General features: G+C 42.6%; 1 protein-coding gene across 5 annotated transcripts in view; it reads left to right on the top strand.

Annotated features, from left to right (window-relative positions):
• LOC126108581 (sorting nexin-13-like) overlaps positions 1-18,124 on the top strand; it is a 417,686-nt gene that overhangs the window by 45,477 nt on the left and 354,085 nt on the right. For all 5 annotated transcript variants that reach the window (XM_049913874.1, XM_049913875.1, XM_049913873.1 and 2 more), the window contains exons 3-4: positions 8,661-8,763; positions 12,603-12,817. In XM_049913874.1, coding sequence (XP_049769831.1) covers positions 8,661-8,763; positions 12,603-12,817 — 318 coding nt within the window. The remainder of the gene's footprint in view (positions 1-8,660; positions 8,764-12,602; positions 12,818-18,124) is intronic.

Genomic DNA, 18,124 nt, shown 5'->3' with positions numbered 1-18,124 from the left:
CCCCCAACTGACTGCATTCAGAGCTTTCAAATATTTCCTACTTTTCGTCTTTTTTTTTTTATGTCGAGAATGAAAGCTTGCTTAGAAAGTCAGGTCTGTGACCTGCTGATTATGTGGCCTGCTAATTGGTGTGGTCTTCCATTTGATATTGTATAACATTGAGCTGGTTCATGATTTCATAAGTCTCATTATTTCTTGTTCTCAGAGTATTTCTCTCTCTCTCACCAGGCCCCAGAATCTTCGCATCAGTTTTCTTTAAATGTTAATATCTTTCGTATCTCCCTTTTAGGTAGTGTCTAGCATTATGAAGAATAAAGGACAGCGGAGCATATAACAGCATTTTTCTTCATTTTTACAGAATGTGACATTGGCTTCACATTTTGAACACATCTGTGAGAGCATATAGACACCTGGAACTAGCAGAAGTTCTTTAAATTACGTTACTTAAACTTGATTATTAAAAACCAACTTTAATGAAAAAGGAGGAGGATTGAAATTGGACAACTTGTGAGTTTCAATGCTAAACAAAGCAAACAGTGTTAAGTCTTTCCCACAGCAAACTCTGTAACAAACATTATCGCAACTCCACGCAATATTTGGACGAGGTCCGAGGGTGTCACGACCTGCCCATTGCTCTGTCGTGTACAAGCAGTTTGTTTGACTGAGCTTGATAAAGCTGAAGCAGTCATTGATGTTGTCTCCAGTGGTAAGAGGTGAAAAGTTAAGTCCAGAAATATACCTTAGACTACAGCTTAATGCCCACATAACGGAAATCATCAGCCAACATATAATTTATTTGATTGTTCATTTTGGTCACCTGGGTAGCTACTTCTAGTGATTCCTCATATTGTAATAATTTGTCAAATTACTCCTTCCTCCTCGAAGTAGGGAAATAGTTTCACATACACTACACTTCTTTAAGATTATTTACAATATCTCTTCATTTTTTCCTCATTGGGGTTCCTTCTTCTGCCAGCTGAAACTTTTTTTAGTAGCAGCTTCTCTAACCTGATGTCTCATATGCTCTCGTGCACTTGTGGCCGGATGTACACGTGCGGTCTGCATCTGTAGGTGGACACTGTCAAGCCCTGTTTCACTCAACATCTGGCTTACTTTTAGTGTACAGGGTTGTAAAAAATTAAACTTTTGCTACTTAGCCCGTGTAAATGGAGAACTATTTACTGAATGGTTACCAAACTTTACAGGAATGTGTTCAGACTGGGCGCATGCGACATTTGCATTGATGTCACAAATCGGTGTTAGGTGCTGGTATCACTACTACAGTGATGTAGTGTTGAAACACAATCATCATTGTACATTACAGTTGCAGACACTCAACATAGGTCTGTACAAGGTGAGCAGGGGCTCTAACCCATAAAGCTGTTTTATCAAAATTGAAAGTATGTGGTTCATTCAAATGAAACCTGGTCAGTGCTTCCACCTTTGCCTTACACGTAATGTGACACCACGTAACTGCGGTTATGGTCACGTCATCTATTGGTAGAGAGACCTGACGCGTGTGCACCGTTTGATGTTGCACAGTGCTAGTGCGATTTCATGCCGAAGGGAAAGTGGTCACACGAGTCATCGTCCTCTACCAAACATACAGGTGAGTAAGACAGGGAACAATGAGGAGTGGGTCAATTTTTGGCAGCGGAGGGAAGTTGGAGGCCATGAAATGTATTGACGAATGAAGGCTGTGTACGGTGAGTACAGTCTGAGTTGTTCAAGTGTTGTGGAATGGTGCAAACGATTGCTTGAGGGGCTCGAGTCACTGGAAGACGGTACTCATCGTGGACAGGCTCATTGTCTCCTCGCACCGGAAATGGTTGCGGAAGTGAATGCCTTAGTCTCGGACAATCAGACAACTGCAGAATCCCCCTGGGCAGATCAGTCGTTTATTGCGTATTAGCATGGGCACTTCCAACACCATAATGGACCAACACTTGAACTTTAAAAAAGTCTGTGCACAGTGGTTCTTTCCCCACCCCCCCGCCCCCCCCCCCCCCCCCCCCCCCCCACCCCCCCCCCCCCCCCCCCCCCCCCCCCCCTCCTCCCCCTCCCCATTGACCGACCGAACAGCTCAATACTCGAATGGCGCTGTCTTAGTTACCTGCAATGTTCTCATGAGGAGGAATACGGCTTTCTGTTGTCTATTGTCACAGGTGATGAAACATGGTGTCATCATTTTGAACCAGAAAGCAAGCTTCAAAGGCTGTGCACACCACTTCTGATAAGGTCTGATGTCATTTACTTTTTCTTTTATTTTTCTTTTTTTTTTAATTTTTATATATTTTTTAATACCGCAAGGGCCCCATTGTTTGTAAATTTCCTGGAACAGGGAACCACCATCAATACCTAGTGTTATCAATCCACTTCACAGAACCTTTCACAAGCCATTGAGTTGAAACGCCGAGGCATGTTGTCCAATGGCGTTATCCTCCTGCATGATAATGCTGGCCCACACCTGGCCACTGCGGTGAAGACGACATTGCAGCGATTTTGGTGGGAAACACTGGAACATCTACTGCATAGTCCTGACCTTTCACTGTGTGACTTTCATGTATTTGGTCCTGTAAAACAAGCTATTCTCAGAGATCGATTCGCAACGCGCGACAAAGTGTGTCACTGGGACCGGGCCTGGATCGGACAGCAGCCTACTAGCTTCAAGGATGGAATTGACTGGCTAGTGTTGCAATGGGATAAATGTGCCAACAGTTTTGGCGACTATTTTTGACTGTGTGTACTGTGTGTAACTAAATTTTTGAGTTTATTAAATCGTTACCGTTACTTTACACTATGACCGGGGTTTCATTTGAATGCCTCTTATAATAGTGCTACTGCTCTTTCCGAATATCAGACGTGTCAAAGGATTACAAGGTCCTCTTTCTGCGCTGGAGGTGAAGAACGTTATTCGTAAGTTTGAATTAACTGGTCATTTGGGAATTGCTTCCGGGAGAGTCTGACAGCCAAATGTGCCACAAATTGTTGAAGAAGTTACTGCTGCCATGGCTGAGAATGCCGGACACAGTGCATGAGCTGTGTGATGGCAGCTGAACATTCTGTGCTCCACAGTTCGAAAAGTGATGCCGGCAACTGGGAAATGGTATCTCTAGTGCATTTCCAGGCCATCACGGTTGCAGATGGTTGCTACATTAAGCAATGCTTGTAATCTGGACTGTAAAGATGGTACACAATTAATAAATGTCATTAGTTCATTCATTATTTCTCTTCCACATGTTCTTGCATGTGTTCCCACAAAGTTTCGTTGTCGTGTAATCACTCGTTTTTTCATGGAGGACCTCTCAAGTAGCAAAAGTTTAATTATATCCACCCCTGTATTTTACTTTAAGAATTATACAGGGTGTTACAAAAAGGTACTGCCAAACTTTCAGGAAACATTTCCTCACACACAAAGAGAGAAAATATGTTATGTGGACATGGGTCCGGAAACGCTTATTTTCCATGTTAGAGCTCATTTTATTACTTCTCTTCAAATCACATTAATCGTGGAATGGAAACACACAGCAACAGAACGTACCAGCGTGACTTCAAACACTTTGTTACAGGAAATGTTCAAAATGTCCTCCGTTAGTGGAGGATACGTGCATCCACCCTCCGTCGCACGGAATCCCTGATGCGCTGATGCAGCCCTGGAGAATGGCGTATTGTATCACAGCCGCCCACAATACGAGCACGAAGAGTCTCTACATTTGGTACCGGGGTTGCGTAGACGAGAGCTTTAAAATGCCCCATAAATGATAGTCAAGAGGGTTGAGGTCAGGAGAGCGTGGAGGCCACGGAATTGATCCGCCTCTACCAATCCGTCGGTCACCGAATCTGTTGTTGAGAGTGTACGAACACTTCGACTGAAATGTGCAGGAGCTCCATTGTTCATGAACCACATGTTGTGTCGTACTTATAAAGCCAGTACAGCAGCACAGGTAGAGTATCCCGTATGAAATCATGATAACGTGCTCCATTGAGCGTAGGTGGAAGAACATGGGCCCAATAGAGATATCACCAACAATGCCTGCCCAGTCGTTCACAGAAAATCTGTTTTGATGACGTGATTGCACAATTGCGTGCGGATTCTCGTCAGCCCACTCTCGTGTCGATTGTGAAAATTTACAATTTGATCACGTTGGAATGAAGCCTCATCGGTAAACATTTGCACTGAAATGAGGATAGACACATTGTCGGATGAACCATTCGCAGAATGTACCCGTAGGAGGCCAATCGGCTGCTGATAGTGTCTGCACATGCTGTACATGATGCAGGAACAACTGGTTTCCCGTAGCACTCTCATACAGTGACGTGGTCAACGTTACCTTGTACAGACAGCAACTTCTCTGACGCTGACATTAGGGTTATCGTCAACTGCACGATGAATTACCTCGTCCATTGCAGGTGTCCTCGTCGTTCTAGTGTTCCCCAGTCGCGAGTCGTAGGCTGGAATGTTCCGTGCTCCCTAAGACGCTGATCGATTGCTTCGAACGTCTTCCTGTCGGGACACCTTCGTTCTGGAAATCTGTCCCGATACAAACGTACCGCGCCACGGCTATTGCCCCGTTCTAATCCGTACATCAAATGGGCATCTGCCAACTCCGCATTTGTAAACATTGCACTGACTGCAAAACCACGTTCGTGATTAACACTAACCTGTTGATGCTACGTACTGATATGCTCGATGCTAGTACTGTAGAGCAATGAGTCGCATGTCGACACAAGCACTAAAGTCAAATTTACCTTCCTTCAATTGGGCCAACTGGCGGTGAATCGAGGAAGTACAGTACATAGTGACGAAACTAAAATGAGCTCTAACATGGAAATTAAGTGTTTCCGGACACATGTCCACATAACATATTTTCTTTATTTGTGTGTGAGGAATGTTTCCTGAAAGTTTGGCCGTACCTTTTTGTAACACCCTGTATATCTTACACTCTGTTTAAAGTTATTAATATTTTTATCCGTATACTTGCACTTTTAAGTATGAAGCTCTATACTGTTACACAGGTAACTGTGGCCTTCAGTTTGCAGAGTGATAGTACAGAAACATTTACATTTTCAACACTTCTTCAAACATTTTGAAAAGTGATGTCACATTTGACTGTATGATGAATGCTAGATGCAGATATAAGGGGTACTTGGTTTCCTCCAGAGGAGGGGAAGCGAGGGAGGGGGGGGGGGAGTGAGGTAGCAGTAGCTTAAAATGCATTTGGAAGGTGATTTGTACCATACTAGTTCCTAACAGACATTGGCTGGATCTAGAACACTGGAAAAGAAAGAAGGAATTTAGTTACTTATCTGTATATTAAGCCCTTTTTTGTTTTGTTTGAAGTAGATTATCTGGTGATAACTTCCTAAGAAGCGGAAACTAATGATGCTGGCATTTGTCAGATGAGTATGAATTTTGTTAAAACAAATTACAGCGCACAAGTAACGGGTTGTGGGGTGGTAGTGCATATTACAGCTTGAATTATTGTCATATCTGGTAACCGTTAGCAAGAGTTGCACAGGAGTTGCCAACAAGTGCGCACACTTCAAACTAGAAAATTTGCTTTTATTTGTGTCCCATCTGTGCTGGGGTTTTGTAGGCTCGATACAGAATGCCCACTTAGGAGTGTAGTGATGTACAGTACAGTTAATATTTACTATTTTAAGAGTAATTCTTGTCCATTGAACTGGGGAATAAAAACAGAAGTGTGTTACCATATTCAGTGACCTTTTTAACACTCACACCCAGTTTATCTGTGTTCCACACATTTGAATTTAACAAATGACCATATTTATGGCACCACAAGTGGAGTGATTGGTTGTAAAGACACATTCTCAGATAAGTTATTGTCTATGTGATAATGGAGAGAAGTGGGATTGGTGGTAAAAATTGTTCTGGAGGCCAAGCTTGAATACAGTAAGGAGGCTCAGTTGGGTGTAGACTGCAGTAGTTAGGCACAGGTGAAAAGGCTCGTGCAGGATAGAGTAGTGCGGGCAGCTGCATCGAGCAAGCCAGTGAATTGTAAACCCCAAGAACTACGTATTAACCACAAACATCATTAGCACTTGATTTGTAAGGATGTGCACGTCCCAAAGTAAGTGAATTATTTGCATATTTGGTGGATCATAATTGTGACCACCCACTGTGATGTAAAAGAGATACAGTTTTACAGCTGTGTTATGCTTTTTCAGCAAAAAAGTGTGGCAACATTCTCGTGACCATTTACATTATTTTTGGTGAAATGTTTTACCTGAAAACAGTATGTAACTCTCTCTCTCTCTCTCTCTCTCTCTCTCTCTCTCTCTGGCACAGTATCGTTACACATTCATAAATTCTTGTATTAAGTAAAAACAGTTGCCAAACAGATAAGATTTTAGTTTGTGTTTGAAGTTAATTTTACTGTTTATTAAATTCTTGATATCACTGACCAGCTAGTCAAAGATTTTTATGGTGAATACTTCACTCCTTTCTGTGCTACATTGTTGCTGAGGTATGGATAGTGGTTAATATTTATAGTTCTACAGGGTCATGTGGATAAAAGTAACTCATGTAAGTGTAAAGGAAATGCAGTGAAATTAGAGAAATGAAGAGCTGTGATGGACTTCCCATTTATTTACAGTGTAAAAGACATTTACAGAAGATGTTGAAAGTGACCCCCTGCAACATCAATACAAAGCTGTGCACGTTTAAAAATATTCAATCAATGGAAAATCCTTCCCACTCCTCTCACGGTGGTATTCCTCCGCCCACGGAAACTACGCAATATCCTCATCCACCCTTGCACAACCGCTGCCCCCAATACCTTGCTTCACAGCTCATATCCCTGTAATAGACCTGGATGCAAGACCTATCCCATACAGTCCTCCTGCCACCGAGCCTACTCCATTCAGTCACAAACATGACTGATCCATCAAAGGCAGGGCTACCTGTGAAATCAGTCACGTGATCTACAAGCGAAGCTGCAGCCACTTTACTGCATTCTGTGTGGGTGTGACAACCAACGAGGTGTCTCCGCAGGAATGGCTGCTGACAAACTGTGGCCGAGAAACAACTCGACCCACCCTGTCACTTAGTACACTCTCCGACATGACATTCTTCATTTCAGTGACTGCTGCACAGCCTGTGCCATATGAATCCTCCCACCATCCCAGCTTTTCTGAATTGTGCAGGTGGGAACACACTGTCCAATATATCCTATGGTCCCGTAACCCTCCTGGCCTCACCTTCATTAGTCATTGTCCTCGCCCATCAACCCCTTCCATTCTAGCACTACACAGCCCTCTATTCCAACCACACACCTTCTCTCCAACCCCCCCCCCCCTCCTCCCCCACCTCTCCTGACTTGCTCCCGACTGCACCCTAGCTGCCCCACCCTCTCTCCACCTCGTCCCTGCATTCTCGCAGCAGTACTTTACATTGCCCCATTTGCTACCCCTCCTGTCCCCTCCCCGATTCACTTGTATGCTTTCAGGGAGTTTAAAAGATGATAATCTGAAAATGCCAACATGGGGGAATTTGGAGGAATATTCAAACATTGCAACTAAATGCATCCGAGAGTGCCTCAGTGCCCTTAGGCTGTGCGAGGACGGGTTGTCATCATGCAACAAGCACACTCCTCTCGTCAGCATTCCCCTCCTTGTGTTACAAATGCTCCTTTTGAGTTTTTTTAGGGTCTTAACAATATCCCTCACTGAGGCATAAATTCGACCAAATGTTGCCTTTTTGGTCTCAAAACACTGAGGCCATAATTCTTTACTGGAAATTGTGGTTTTGAGTTTTTTATCAGATGGGAATTTGTGTATCACTACTGCAACAACTGTCTGTCAGTCACGAGTGTTTAATGAGCTACCTGCATTTCATCTCAAATCAAACTAGAGCTCACAAAATCCTCACCTTCCAATTCAGGTCACTAGAGAACTCGCAGGCACTACTGATCTGATTATTCTCATGCTGCTCTGTCTGCTGCCTTGGGACCTACCTTGCCCACAATTTCTCATATCCCAACATGTCTGTGAATGTATCATATAAGTGTGTTCTGGAGAGTTGAGAAAACGTTGCAGAAATTTCATCCACTTTGTCGGCGGCCTTCGTGCAGAAATTTCATTCACTGTTAATGGGCAGTCTCCAATAACAGTTTCCGCCATTTTTTGCACTGACTCATCAGTCAAAATGGAAGGTCCTCCCGTCCTCCCATTTGTTATAGATTTCTTCTAGCACCAGTAAATTCCCTACGCCACTTATTAAGCAGTCTTAATTCTGATCATAACACCTTCACTGTAAACAGTTTTATTCTGAGGAAAAATTTTGATATGTGTTATTCCTTCAGCAAGTAGATGATGATTCACAGCACATGGCTCGTACTTGGTGGGATTTCTTACAGGCATTTTCACACAGTTGGACACAACAACACGAGTTTACATACTCCTGTGATGCTATCTCTGGTCAGGGGAACCCCCTCTACCATCAGTGTTGCCGACCCTAAAATAAATAAATAAAAAAGCTGTTATAGTCAAAGTGCACTTACTTTCTGAACATGCCTCATTGATAGAATGTTGCCTGCAAGTGTTGTGAGATATGTGACGAACATAAAGCTGGTGAAACCCATAAGCTGAGATGTACGGTGGCTTTCAGTGCATAACGTGTGCCGTGCTCCGTGTTGCAGAGGCCTCACACTGCTCTACCTGCTGCACTGGGAGGCGACGCTCAAGTACACAGCGGACCTGTACAGGAGACGTTCGCACGACATCCGGCCGGGGCTCTCCAGGGTGAGTCTGTAGTGTGCGAGGGAGTGGGTGTGTCACCAACTCTGTGGATGCCCTTGTATCTAATAAAAATAGAGCTGTTTAAGCCTTTCTGTGTAATTATGCTCTTTAATGTTCACAAATAACTGTTGCCCTACATTTCCTTACACCATTTTGCTAAAATTACGAGGGTTGGAACTTCAATAGTGGCAACTATTTACAGCTCGTACAAAATAGATACGCATTTCAAAGTTTTAGTGACCTTCAGAGTAGTCACCAGCATTGTGTATAGCCTGTTGCCAGTGATGTGGAAGTCGTAGGATGCTCTTAGCAGTGCCAGTTGTGTTGACAGTTCGATGGCGCGGTCATTGCCCGACGAATTTGTAGCAGTTCTGAAGCAAATGCCGTGAAGTGTTTCCTTCAGTCTAGAAATCGAGTTGAACTCACGAGGGCTTAAGTCAGGCGAGTGCAGTAGGTGGTATAGCACTTAGCAGCCCCACCAGTCAAACAAATCAGTAACAGCCTGCACTGTACGTGTTTGAGCATTGTCCTGCAAAATGATGGTCAGGTCCTGCAGAAAGTGTCGCCACTTCTTTCTCCATGCTGTTCATTTTTGGAACACAACCTAAGACCAGCTTAGAGACAGAAGTGATGACACTTTCTGCAGGACCTGACCATCATTTTGCAGGACAATGCTCAACCATGTACAGTGCAGGCTGTTACTGATTTGTTTGACTGATGGGGCTGCTAAGTGCGATACCACTGCACTTCCCTGACTTAAGCCCTCGTGAGTTCAACTCGATTTCTAAACTTAAGGAAACACTTCACGGCATTTTCTTAAGAACTGCTACAAATTTATCAGGCAATAGACCGCACTGCTTGAACTGTCAACACAACTGGCACTGCTAAGAGTATCCTACAACTTCCACATTGCTGGCAACAGTTTATACACAATGCTGGTGACTACTCTGAAGGTCACTAAAACTTTTAAATGCGTATCTATTTTGTACGAGTTGTAAACAAATAGTTGCCACTATTAAAGTTGCAACCCTCACATTAATATATTTAAGTTTTGAATATACTTTTTGAAATTTAATTACTGTCAGTAAATATTTGTTTAATAAAGATATGTCACTACCCCTACCACCACCAGCTCTAGTCCCAAGTTTCGTACCTTTTACCTGTTATTATTTGAGGCTCCGGTGTAAGAGTTGTGTTCAAACAATAACAGCAATGTTTGTTTTAGTAAATAAATTTATTTATTCATCTACATCAGTGCTATTCCCTTCAAAACAGTCACCATCAGAAATTAAGCATCTATGCCAGTGCTTTTTCTGGTCCCTGAAATACTCTTGGAACTCAATTTGTGGGATAGCTCTTTAGCTCTCTCAATGATATGTTTTAGTCTCTTACATGCCAGTAAAAGGACAGCCCTTTTCATTATTTTTGGGGACAGAAAGTCATGTAGCGAAAATGAAGGTTGGGGCAGTGTTATAGTATAGTTTTTTTGGCAGAAGTTTAGGAGCAGGCAACAACGTGTGAGCTTGTGCACTATTGTACTGCAAAAGCCGTGAACTGTTTGGCTACAGATCCAGGCACACTTTTGTTGGACTTCTTCACGCAAATGCCATTGAACTTGTACAAGGGTGGGCTGAAAAGTATTTTATTGCTTACTCACTATTGGTTGAGGTATATTACATGTCGTACATGTTACTCGGTCAACTTTGCTGCTTCACTGATGCCAGGTGCAGCCCTCTGCCACTAGAGTGCCCTGAATTGTTACTTGTAAAATGACAGCGAGTAAGACTACTGTGTCAGTGTGTCAGAAAAATTAAACAGTGTGCTGTTTTTGAGTTTGTAATTGTTTGTACGTGGAGCTCTGTGTCCTTCAGCATGACAATGCCAGACAACTTAAGAGCACTGCAACAGACGTCTTGGGCTCATTGTCGTCAAACAACATATAGTCCCGATTTGGCCCCATAGGATTGTCAGCTGTTTCCAAAACTTCAAGAACACTTTCGAGTAGTGTACTTTGAGAGTAACGAAGCAGTGCAAGCGGAGGTTAGCTTGTGGTTCCATCGACAAAGTGGAACATTCTGCGACAGCAGTATCGACAAACTGGTCTCTCGTTGGGAGAAATATGTTCAAATGAAACTGTACGGCACCGGAAACTTTTTCGAGTCTCGGACATCTGTGATTTATGTCAGCAGACTGAAGTGACGAGTGAAAAGTTGTACAAAAGCCGCGATTTGAATGCGGGTCTCCCGCTCATTGGGCAGATGGATCAACCACTGTGCCATCGTGCAGGAAAGGTCTCTGGTACCATATTGGATTAATGAACCTGTGTCTGGGTTTCAGGGAGGATTCCGTGTTTTGTTCAATGCTGAGGTGGTGTTCGGATACAGTTGGAAAGCTACTGCCAGGCTGTGCGAGTTTAGGGGAAATACCGAGTGGGCTGAGGGGCAAATGGGAATTTAGATTGAGGAGGGAGGCCTGCTGGCATAGTCTGTGCAGTTCGCAGGACCTCTGTGCCACGGTGGAGTAGTGGTTAGCACGTCTGCCTAGTGAGCAAGATACTCTGGTTTGAATCCTGGCCTTGGTACAAATTTTCATTCATCACTTCAGTCTGCTTATATGCATCAGAAATATGTTTTCTCACCAGGGTGACTATGTTGAGAAATGCATAAAACATGGAAAGTTCAGGACAGAATAATGGCAGTATTATGAAAAGAATAGATTGCTGCTCACTAGCAGAGATGTTGAGATGTAGACACACACTACAAAAAGACTATGAAACATTTTAAGATTTCACATGTAAGCTGTCGGCTAATTCAGGTGGAGGTCTTTCTGGCCAAAAGTGTTCTTGTTTGACTGTCTTTTTGGTCTCTGTCTGCAACTCAACATCTGTGCTATATGGTGAGTAGCTATGTATCCTTTCATAATATTATTATTTCTCATTGTAACCTTTAGTACAAGTTTTCAAATATCGAAAGTGCGATTTTGTGTGTGTGTGTGTGTGTGTGTGTGTGTGTGTGTGTGTGTGTGTGTGTGTGTGTGAGAGAGAGAGAGAGTGAGAGTGAGAGTGAGTGAGTGAGTGAGTGTCTAGAGGTGCTTTACAGGACTTCAATTATAGACATTAAGCACTGCACAACAGTGGGCCCGAGTAGGTACTAGGTAGACTGGCGGCAGGTAAAACACTAACAGTGGCTAAAGCGGGCACGGTTGTAAACAATGGATGCCCATGCAACTCAGCCACTAGTCACGCCCTCATCCTGTGTATTTTTGATTTTATTTGCGGCTTCTTTCTTTATGTGGTACTCATCTGTCTTCCACGTCAGATTAAACAGACTCGGATTGTCCGAGCTCTGATTGCTGAGGATTTACTGTAATGGAGAAAATACTGTTAGTTTAAGTGTTAGATTTTGTAAAGTTCATTTCAAGAAATGAAAAAACTGCAGGATAGTTGCTTAATCCACAATCTTTTACTGTGTACATGATCAGTTTCAGAACACTTACAGTTGTGTAAAAAATAAACACCATTGGTTCCATGACAGCATTGGGTGAGGGTGGCCTCTGATGATAAAGTGATTTTTTTTTTTTTTCACTACTTTCAGTGTTCTGAGACCAGTTGTGTATACAATAAAATATTATGGATGTGCAGTTTATTCAGTTTTCAAAATGGTGTTGTAGAGTTGTGGCTGACTCGTAAGAAGTGCTCTTTAAGGAGTAGAATTACAGCAAATGCAACTGTCCCATCTCGCTACGTCTTGGCAGTCTCCACGCTAGAGTCCCGGTCCGGGAAACGGTTCCGTTCCGTTGCCGAACGAAAAGTTCGTCGCGTCACCGCCACTCTGCCACCACAGGTGGTGTCGGCGTCGCAGGCGGCGCAGAGGGAGCCGCCCCGGCTGGACCGGCGCATCACGGGCGCACAGGCGGTGGACGAGACGCTGCAGGAGGTGCTGGCGCTGGTGCTGCGGGACTACCTGCAGCCCTGGTACAACCGCCTGAGCGCCGACGACGAGTTCCCACGCGAGGTGCGCCGCACCGCCCAGCGCCTCGCCGTCAACTTCGCGGGCAGGTGGGTCTGTGTGGGTCTGTGTGTGTGTGTGTGTGTCTACTGTAGTGTCCCTGCTCGCTCTGCGCCTGCCTCTGTTCCCTGCGAGCCACCTCACAGTGTGGGGTACACGGTACGTCTCGTACTACCGGGGCCAGTTACAGTACAATTTTTCCACACGCGTGGCAAATCTTCTGGTTCTACTCACTGCCCCCCACTTCCCTCTGACATTTGTTGCCTTTCCTCGAGCTCTTCGTAAGACCTTCAAAAATAAATCTAAATTGAGTAATTGTGGAAATGAATTATTACTGTATTTACTCGAATCTGAGCTCCACTTTTTTTCCGCCTTTTGTAATCCAAAAAACCACCTGCGGCTTAGAATCGAGTGCAAAGTAAGCGGAAGTTCTGAAAAATGTTGGTAGGGGCCGCCACAACTAACTTTTGCCATCAAATACATGTAGCGCTACACAGGCTTGCTTTGCAGGCACAAAGATAAATACTGGCGCCAAAACCTCAGCATCAGTAAATAAATTAAAAAAAAGGTGGAGACGAGCTTTTTTTCTCCGCCCCAAGTTTCGACCACTGCATTTTCGTACATTGTCCAACGAAGTAAATACAAATTCCATATTGTTCATCTTCAAATGTAGCAGCATTTCAATGGGCTACGAAAATCCGACTGGCAAGACTGTTTGGGATGTTTGTCAATATGGCCAACTCTATGTTCTGAATTTTTTTCTACCTGTGAGAAGAGATGGTTGCTAATAGGAACTTTTATGAATTGTGAATCACATGCAGTATTCTCTTCACCATAAGAATAATACAAATATAAACATTTTGCCAAGTATTCTTTCGTGTTTGCTGCTATCTCATTTAAATCCTGTCTGCCTAATAAACTACGAAACTAGAGTGAGACAACAGCAAACGCAGAAGAATATACGTATCATGTCATGTTTATATTCGTATTATTCTTATGCCCAGTCAGAAATGAAGCACGGCAACTGACTAGATTTTTAAATCTACGATGACTCTAATTTCTGTGCAGAATGTAATGTCTTAAAGAGGCGTCTGCAAAGATTTTCAAACGAAGAAAAATTTACGCTAAACTCTCGTTCAGAACACCTTCTATCATACACAGCCTATTATTTGGTTCTTGTTGATCATTATCAAAGAAAGGAGCAGTGTAAGTAACAACAAATAGCAGTCTCTTGCCACTGTTTTGATAATGAGACAATTCCTCTTTTTGTAAGCGGCGGTAGTGTGAACAAAAGCAAGCCATGCTGCGAGTGGCGACAGGCCTTAAACACTCATTATCAGAATGCGACAAACAATGCATGACACAGTACAGTAATGCATTTTCAGCTTAGTCACGTAAACACCTATAACATAGAGAACAGCACTTATCAGATCAAAGAAAAGTGAGCAATCAATTCAAACCAGACGAAGCACGTGAAAAAGGAAGGGTACACATATAAATACGGACGGATCACCTGACGCATAGCAGTGGCTACCTGGTAAAGCTCAACTGCTAAGCTTACGACTCAAACCAAACTACTGTAGCTGTATCGTCATTCATTCGACCTAAATTGTGTCTCATATTACAATGGACCAACTTCGTTATGATTTGGAGGTTTGGCCTAAAACTTCTGTCTCCCCTTGAATTTCGAGTCTCAAATTTCAGGTGCGGCTTAGATTCAGGAAAATTCTTTTTCCTCAGTTTTGAGTCTCATTTTTCAGGTGCGGCTTAGATTCGAATGCGGCTTAGATTCGAGTAAATACGGTATTCATTCAAAGTAAGTACCATATCTCCGTCTGTAGTAGAAATAAAGTTTGCAGTCTTATTCAAGTGCTAAATATTAAAAGGAGAAATTAATCATTTTCATTTAAGGTAATACCCAAGAGCTTCAGAAGATTTCTATATCTACATCCATACTCTGCAAACCGTGAGGTACCTGGCAGACAGTATGTCTCACTGTAAAAGTTATTAGGGCCTCCGTTCCAGTTACGTATGGTGCACGGGAAGAGTGGTTGTTTGAATGCCTCTGTGCTTGTGGTAATTATTCCGATCTTATCCTCACGATCCCTATGTGAGTGACATGTAGGGAGTTTTTGTATATTCCTAGGGTCATCATTTAAAGTCGGTTCTTGAATCTTTGTCAACAAGCTTTCTCAGGGTGGTTTACGTCTATCTTCCAGAGTCTTCCAGTTCAGTACCTCCTGTATCTCTGTGACAGTCTCCCACAGATCAAACAAACCTGTGACCGTTCGTGCTGCCCCCTTCTGTATACGTTTAATCTCCCCTGTTAGTCATATCTGGCACGGCTCCCAAACAACTGAGCAATATTTCATAACAGTTCACACGAATGTTTGGCAAACAGTCTTCTTTGTAGACTGATTCCACTTCCCCAGTATTATGCCAGTAAATCGAAATCGATCACCTGCTTTACCCGTGACTGCACCTATATGATCATTCCATTTCATATTCCTATAAAGCGTTACACCTAGGAATTTGTCTGAGTTGGCATATTTCCAGCAGTGACTTTTATAAAATTCAGAAAGGAGCAGTTGGAAGGTGTCTGCGTCAAGGAGATGATGTCGATTTGCCTGAACACACAAAGAATTTAGATTCTGAGTATTGGCCAGAAACTCGTGGGAGCATCTGATATTTGGTGAAGCTGGAATTAGGAAGTTGGCCTGCAAATTTCGCTTTAATGAAACAGAAGGAACTCATGGTTTCTGTCAATATCTTCAGGAAAATAAGTTCTCAAGTATACTTCTTCCTCTCGAGCACACTTTAGGTACAAATGCAGTATCATCCAGTGAATGTGAAAGGAGTTTCTCTTAATGGATTGTGCAGTTACTTCATCTGGGTAACCTTGTATGCTTGTACGGACAGCTAGCCCTCAGGATAGTAGCCCCCCCCCCCCCACTCATTTCAAATCTGACACCTTCCTTGTGAGTACTGGTACCTTTTTTTCTGAGAAATAATGCACCTATTGTGTGTTTCTAGCATCAACAAACAAAATTGTGCTATCTGCTAAATTGAGTGGGAAGGATTAAAATATAAAATCTTCATTATCTTATTAGTTTCACAATGGAACCTGTAAACTCTATAATTTACAAATTATTTCACTTTCCAGCAGAAACCTCAGACTCTTTGCAGATGATGCAGTTATCTAAAATGAAGTTCTGTCTGAAAGAAGCTGCACAAATGTTCAATTAGATCTTGATAAGATTTCAGACTGGTGCAGAGATTGGCAACTTGCTTAAATGTTCAAAAATGTAAAATTCTGCACTCCACAAAATGAAAAAATGTGGTAGCCTATGACTATAGTATCATTGAGTCACATTTGAAATTGGTCAACTCATACAAAGACTGGTGTGTAACCCTTTGTAGGGATATGAAATGGCATGATTGCGTAGGTGCAGTAGTGAGTCAAGCAAGTGGCAGATTTCGGTTTATTGCTAGAAAACTGGAGAAGTACAATCCATCTACAAAAGAGACGCTTACAAGTCCATCCTAGAATATTGCTCAAGTGTGTGGGACCTATACCAAATGGGACTAACAAGCGATATTGAGCGTATACAGAGAAGGGTGGCATGAATGGTCACAGGTTTGTTTGGTCTGTGGGAGAGTGTCACAATGGTACTGAAGGACTGAACTGGAAGACTCTTGAAGATAGATGTAAACTTCCCTGAGAAAATTTGTTAAAGTTTCAAGAATCAGCTATAAATGATGACTAGAAATGTACTACAACAGCAATGTATTTGCTCACATAGGGATTGTGAAGATTAATTACTGCATGCACAGAAGCATTCAATCAATCATTTGTCCTGTGCTCCATATGTGAATGGAACAGGGAGAAATCCTACCAGCTGGTACAATGGGATATACCTCTACCATGCATGTCACAGTAATTTGCAGAGAATTAATGTAGATGTAGATGGATGTAGATGTAAAAGATGAGACATGTTAAACGTGAAGGTGTGTTTAGATGGGCCATACCTTATATAATATTTCACGGCAATAGCATTGCCGTCAACACCGTTACAGTGCGGCTGAAATAGATGACAGTTTTGTGGTACGACTGGGCAGTATGCTGACTTTGCAGCCTGTTGCGGGTAATTGCTGTCACATTGCCGAGGGGTTGCCAGTGATATTCAGAGGGGCTGGAAAAAGTTTACCTCTATCGTTGTCTGTAGACGCTTCCCTCTCACTATCACCTTTGTTTCCTACTTGGCCACACCAGCAGTGCTGGAGTTGTGTGTCTGAGTGAAAACAGTACCCTTTCACTTTTCTTTGAAAGTGTGTGTGTGTGTGTGTGTGTGTGTGTGTGTGTGTGTGTGTGTGTGTGTACATGTAGCCATCTGTTTTCTTAGTTGGGATTTTGTCATTTACAGTCATGGAAAACTGGACAAACAAAAATTTCATAAATGTGATTAATCTACTGTCAGTTATGGGACGTTGATGGTAATGGCTACACAGACTGCAGTATGAAAAAAAAGTAAGAAGTTGCCAATGAGCTCAGAATCGTACTTCGTGAAACGTACAAAAAATTGCAATGTCTTCAAACCTGTGCCTAATCTGAGGCAATAAAGTCACATAGGAATCCACACGATTTGCATTTGCTGCCATGTGTTTCATCTTTCTCGAGACATGTCTGAAGCAGGAAGCATTGCATACCTATGGGGACAAGAGGTTTATTGATCAATTCAGAGAGGTACATTAAACTTCTGTTCAAATCAGCAGTAGCTAAAAACCGAAGGATGATTGCCAGCTGGCTTTTGATTGGTATACGCTCTCTCATATTTGTATCAGTTTTAACATTTACTGGACCAATTGCTTGTATGAGATATACAAAATTGTTACGATATTCTGGTAAAATTCGGGAACTGTTATCAGTTCATTAGTTAAATTTTCTAAAGCATTTTGCTTATTTAAAAAATAATGCATCCACGAAGTGAATTTCTCATTCTTTCTTACTTGATTCCTTGTATGTTGTAACAGCAGTAGAGCCGCACTCAGTTCCACTAGGTCTTGTTTGTCTATTTTGTGGCAATACGCAATAATGTGGTCCCTTTGTAAACGCATTTGGACCGGAAATGTCTTACTGCAAATATTTGCAAGCGGTAGTGGCCTGTATTGTTGCAGTACGTGTGACTGCAATTTGTGTGGCCACAATGTTGCCAGACAATGTTGTTGAAATACATTGCTGTCGGTATGTGATTTTTAGGGCTGTGTAAACTTACCTTCAAACATTGTTTAGTTGCTTAAGTCATATGCTACATGTGAAGAAAATTCACTCTTTCTAGTTAAAATTTAGAAAAATTGCG

Source organism: Schistocerca cancellata, chromosome 11 (genome assembly GCF_023864275.1).
Source record: "Schistocerca cancellata isolate TAMUIC-IGC-003103 chromosome 11, iqSchCanc2.1, whole genome shotgun sequence".
In the NCBI taxonomy this organism is placed as follows: domain Eukaryota; kingdom Metazoa; phylum Arthropoda; class Insecta; order Orthoptera; family Acrididae; genus Schistocerca; species Schistocerca cancellata.
The sequence above is the reverse complement of the archived record's forward strand: the minus strand, read 5'-3'. Positions and strand labels throughout refer to the sequence as shown.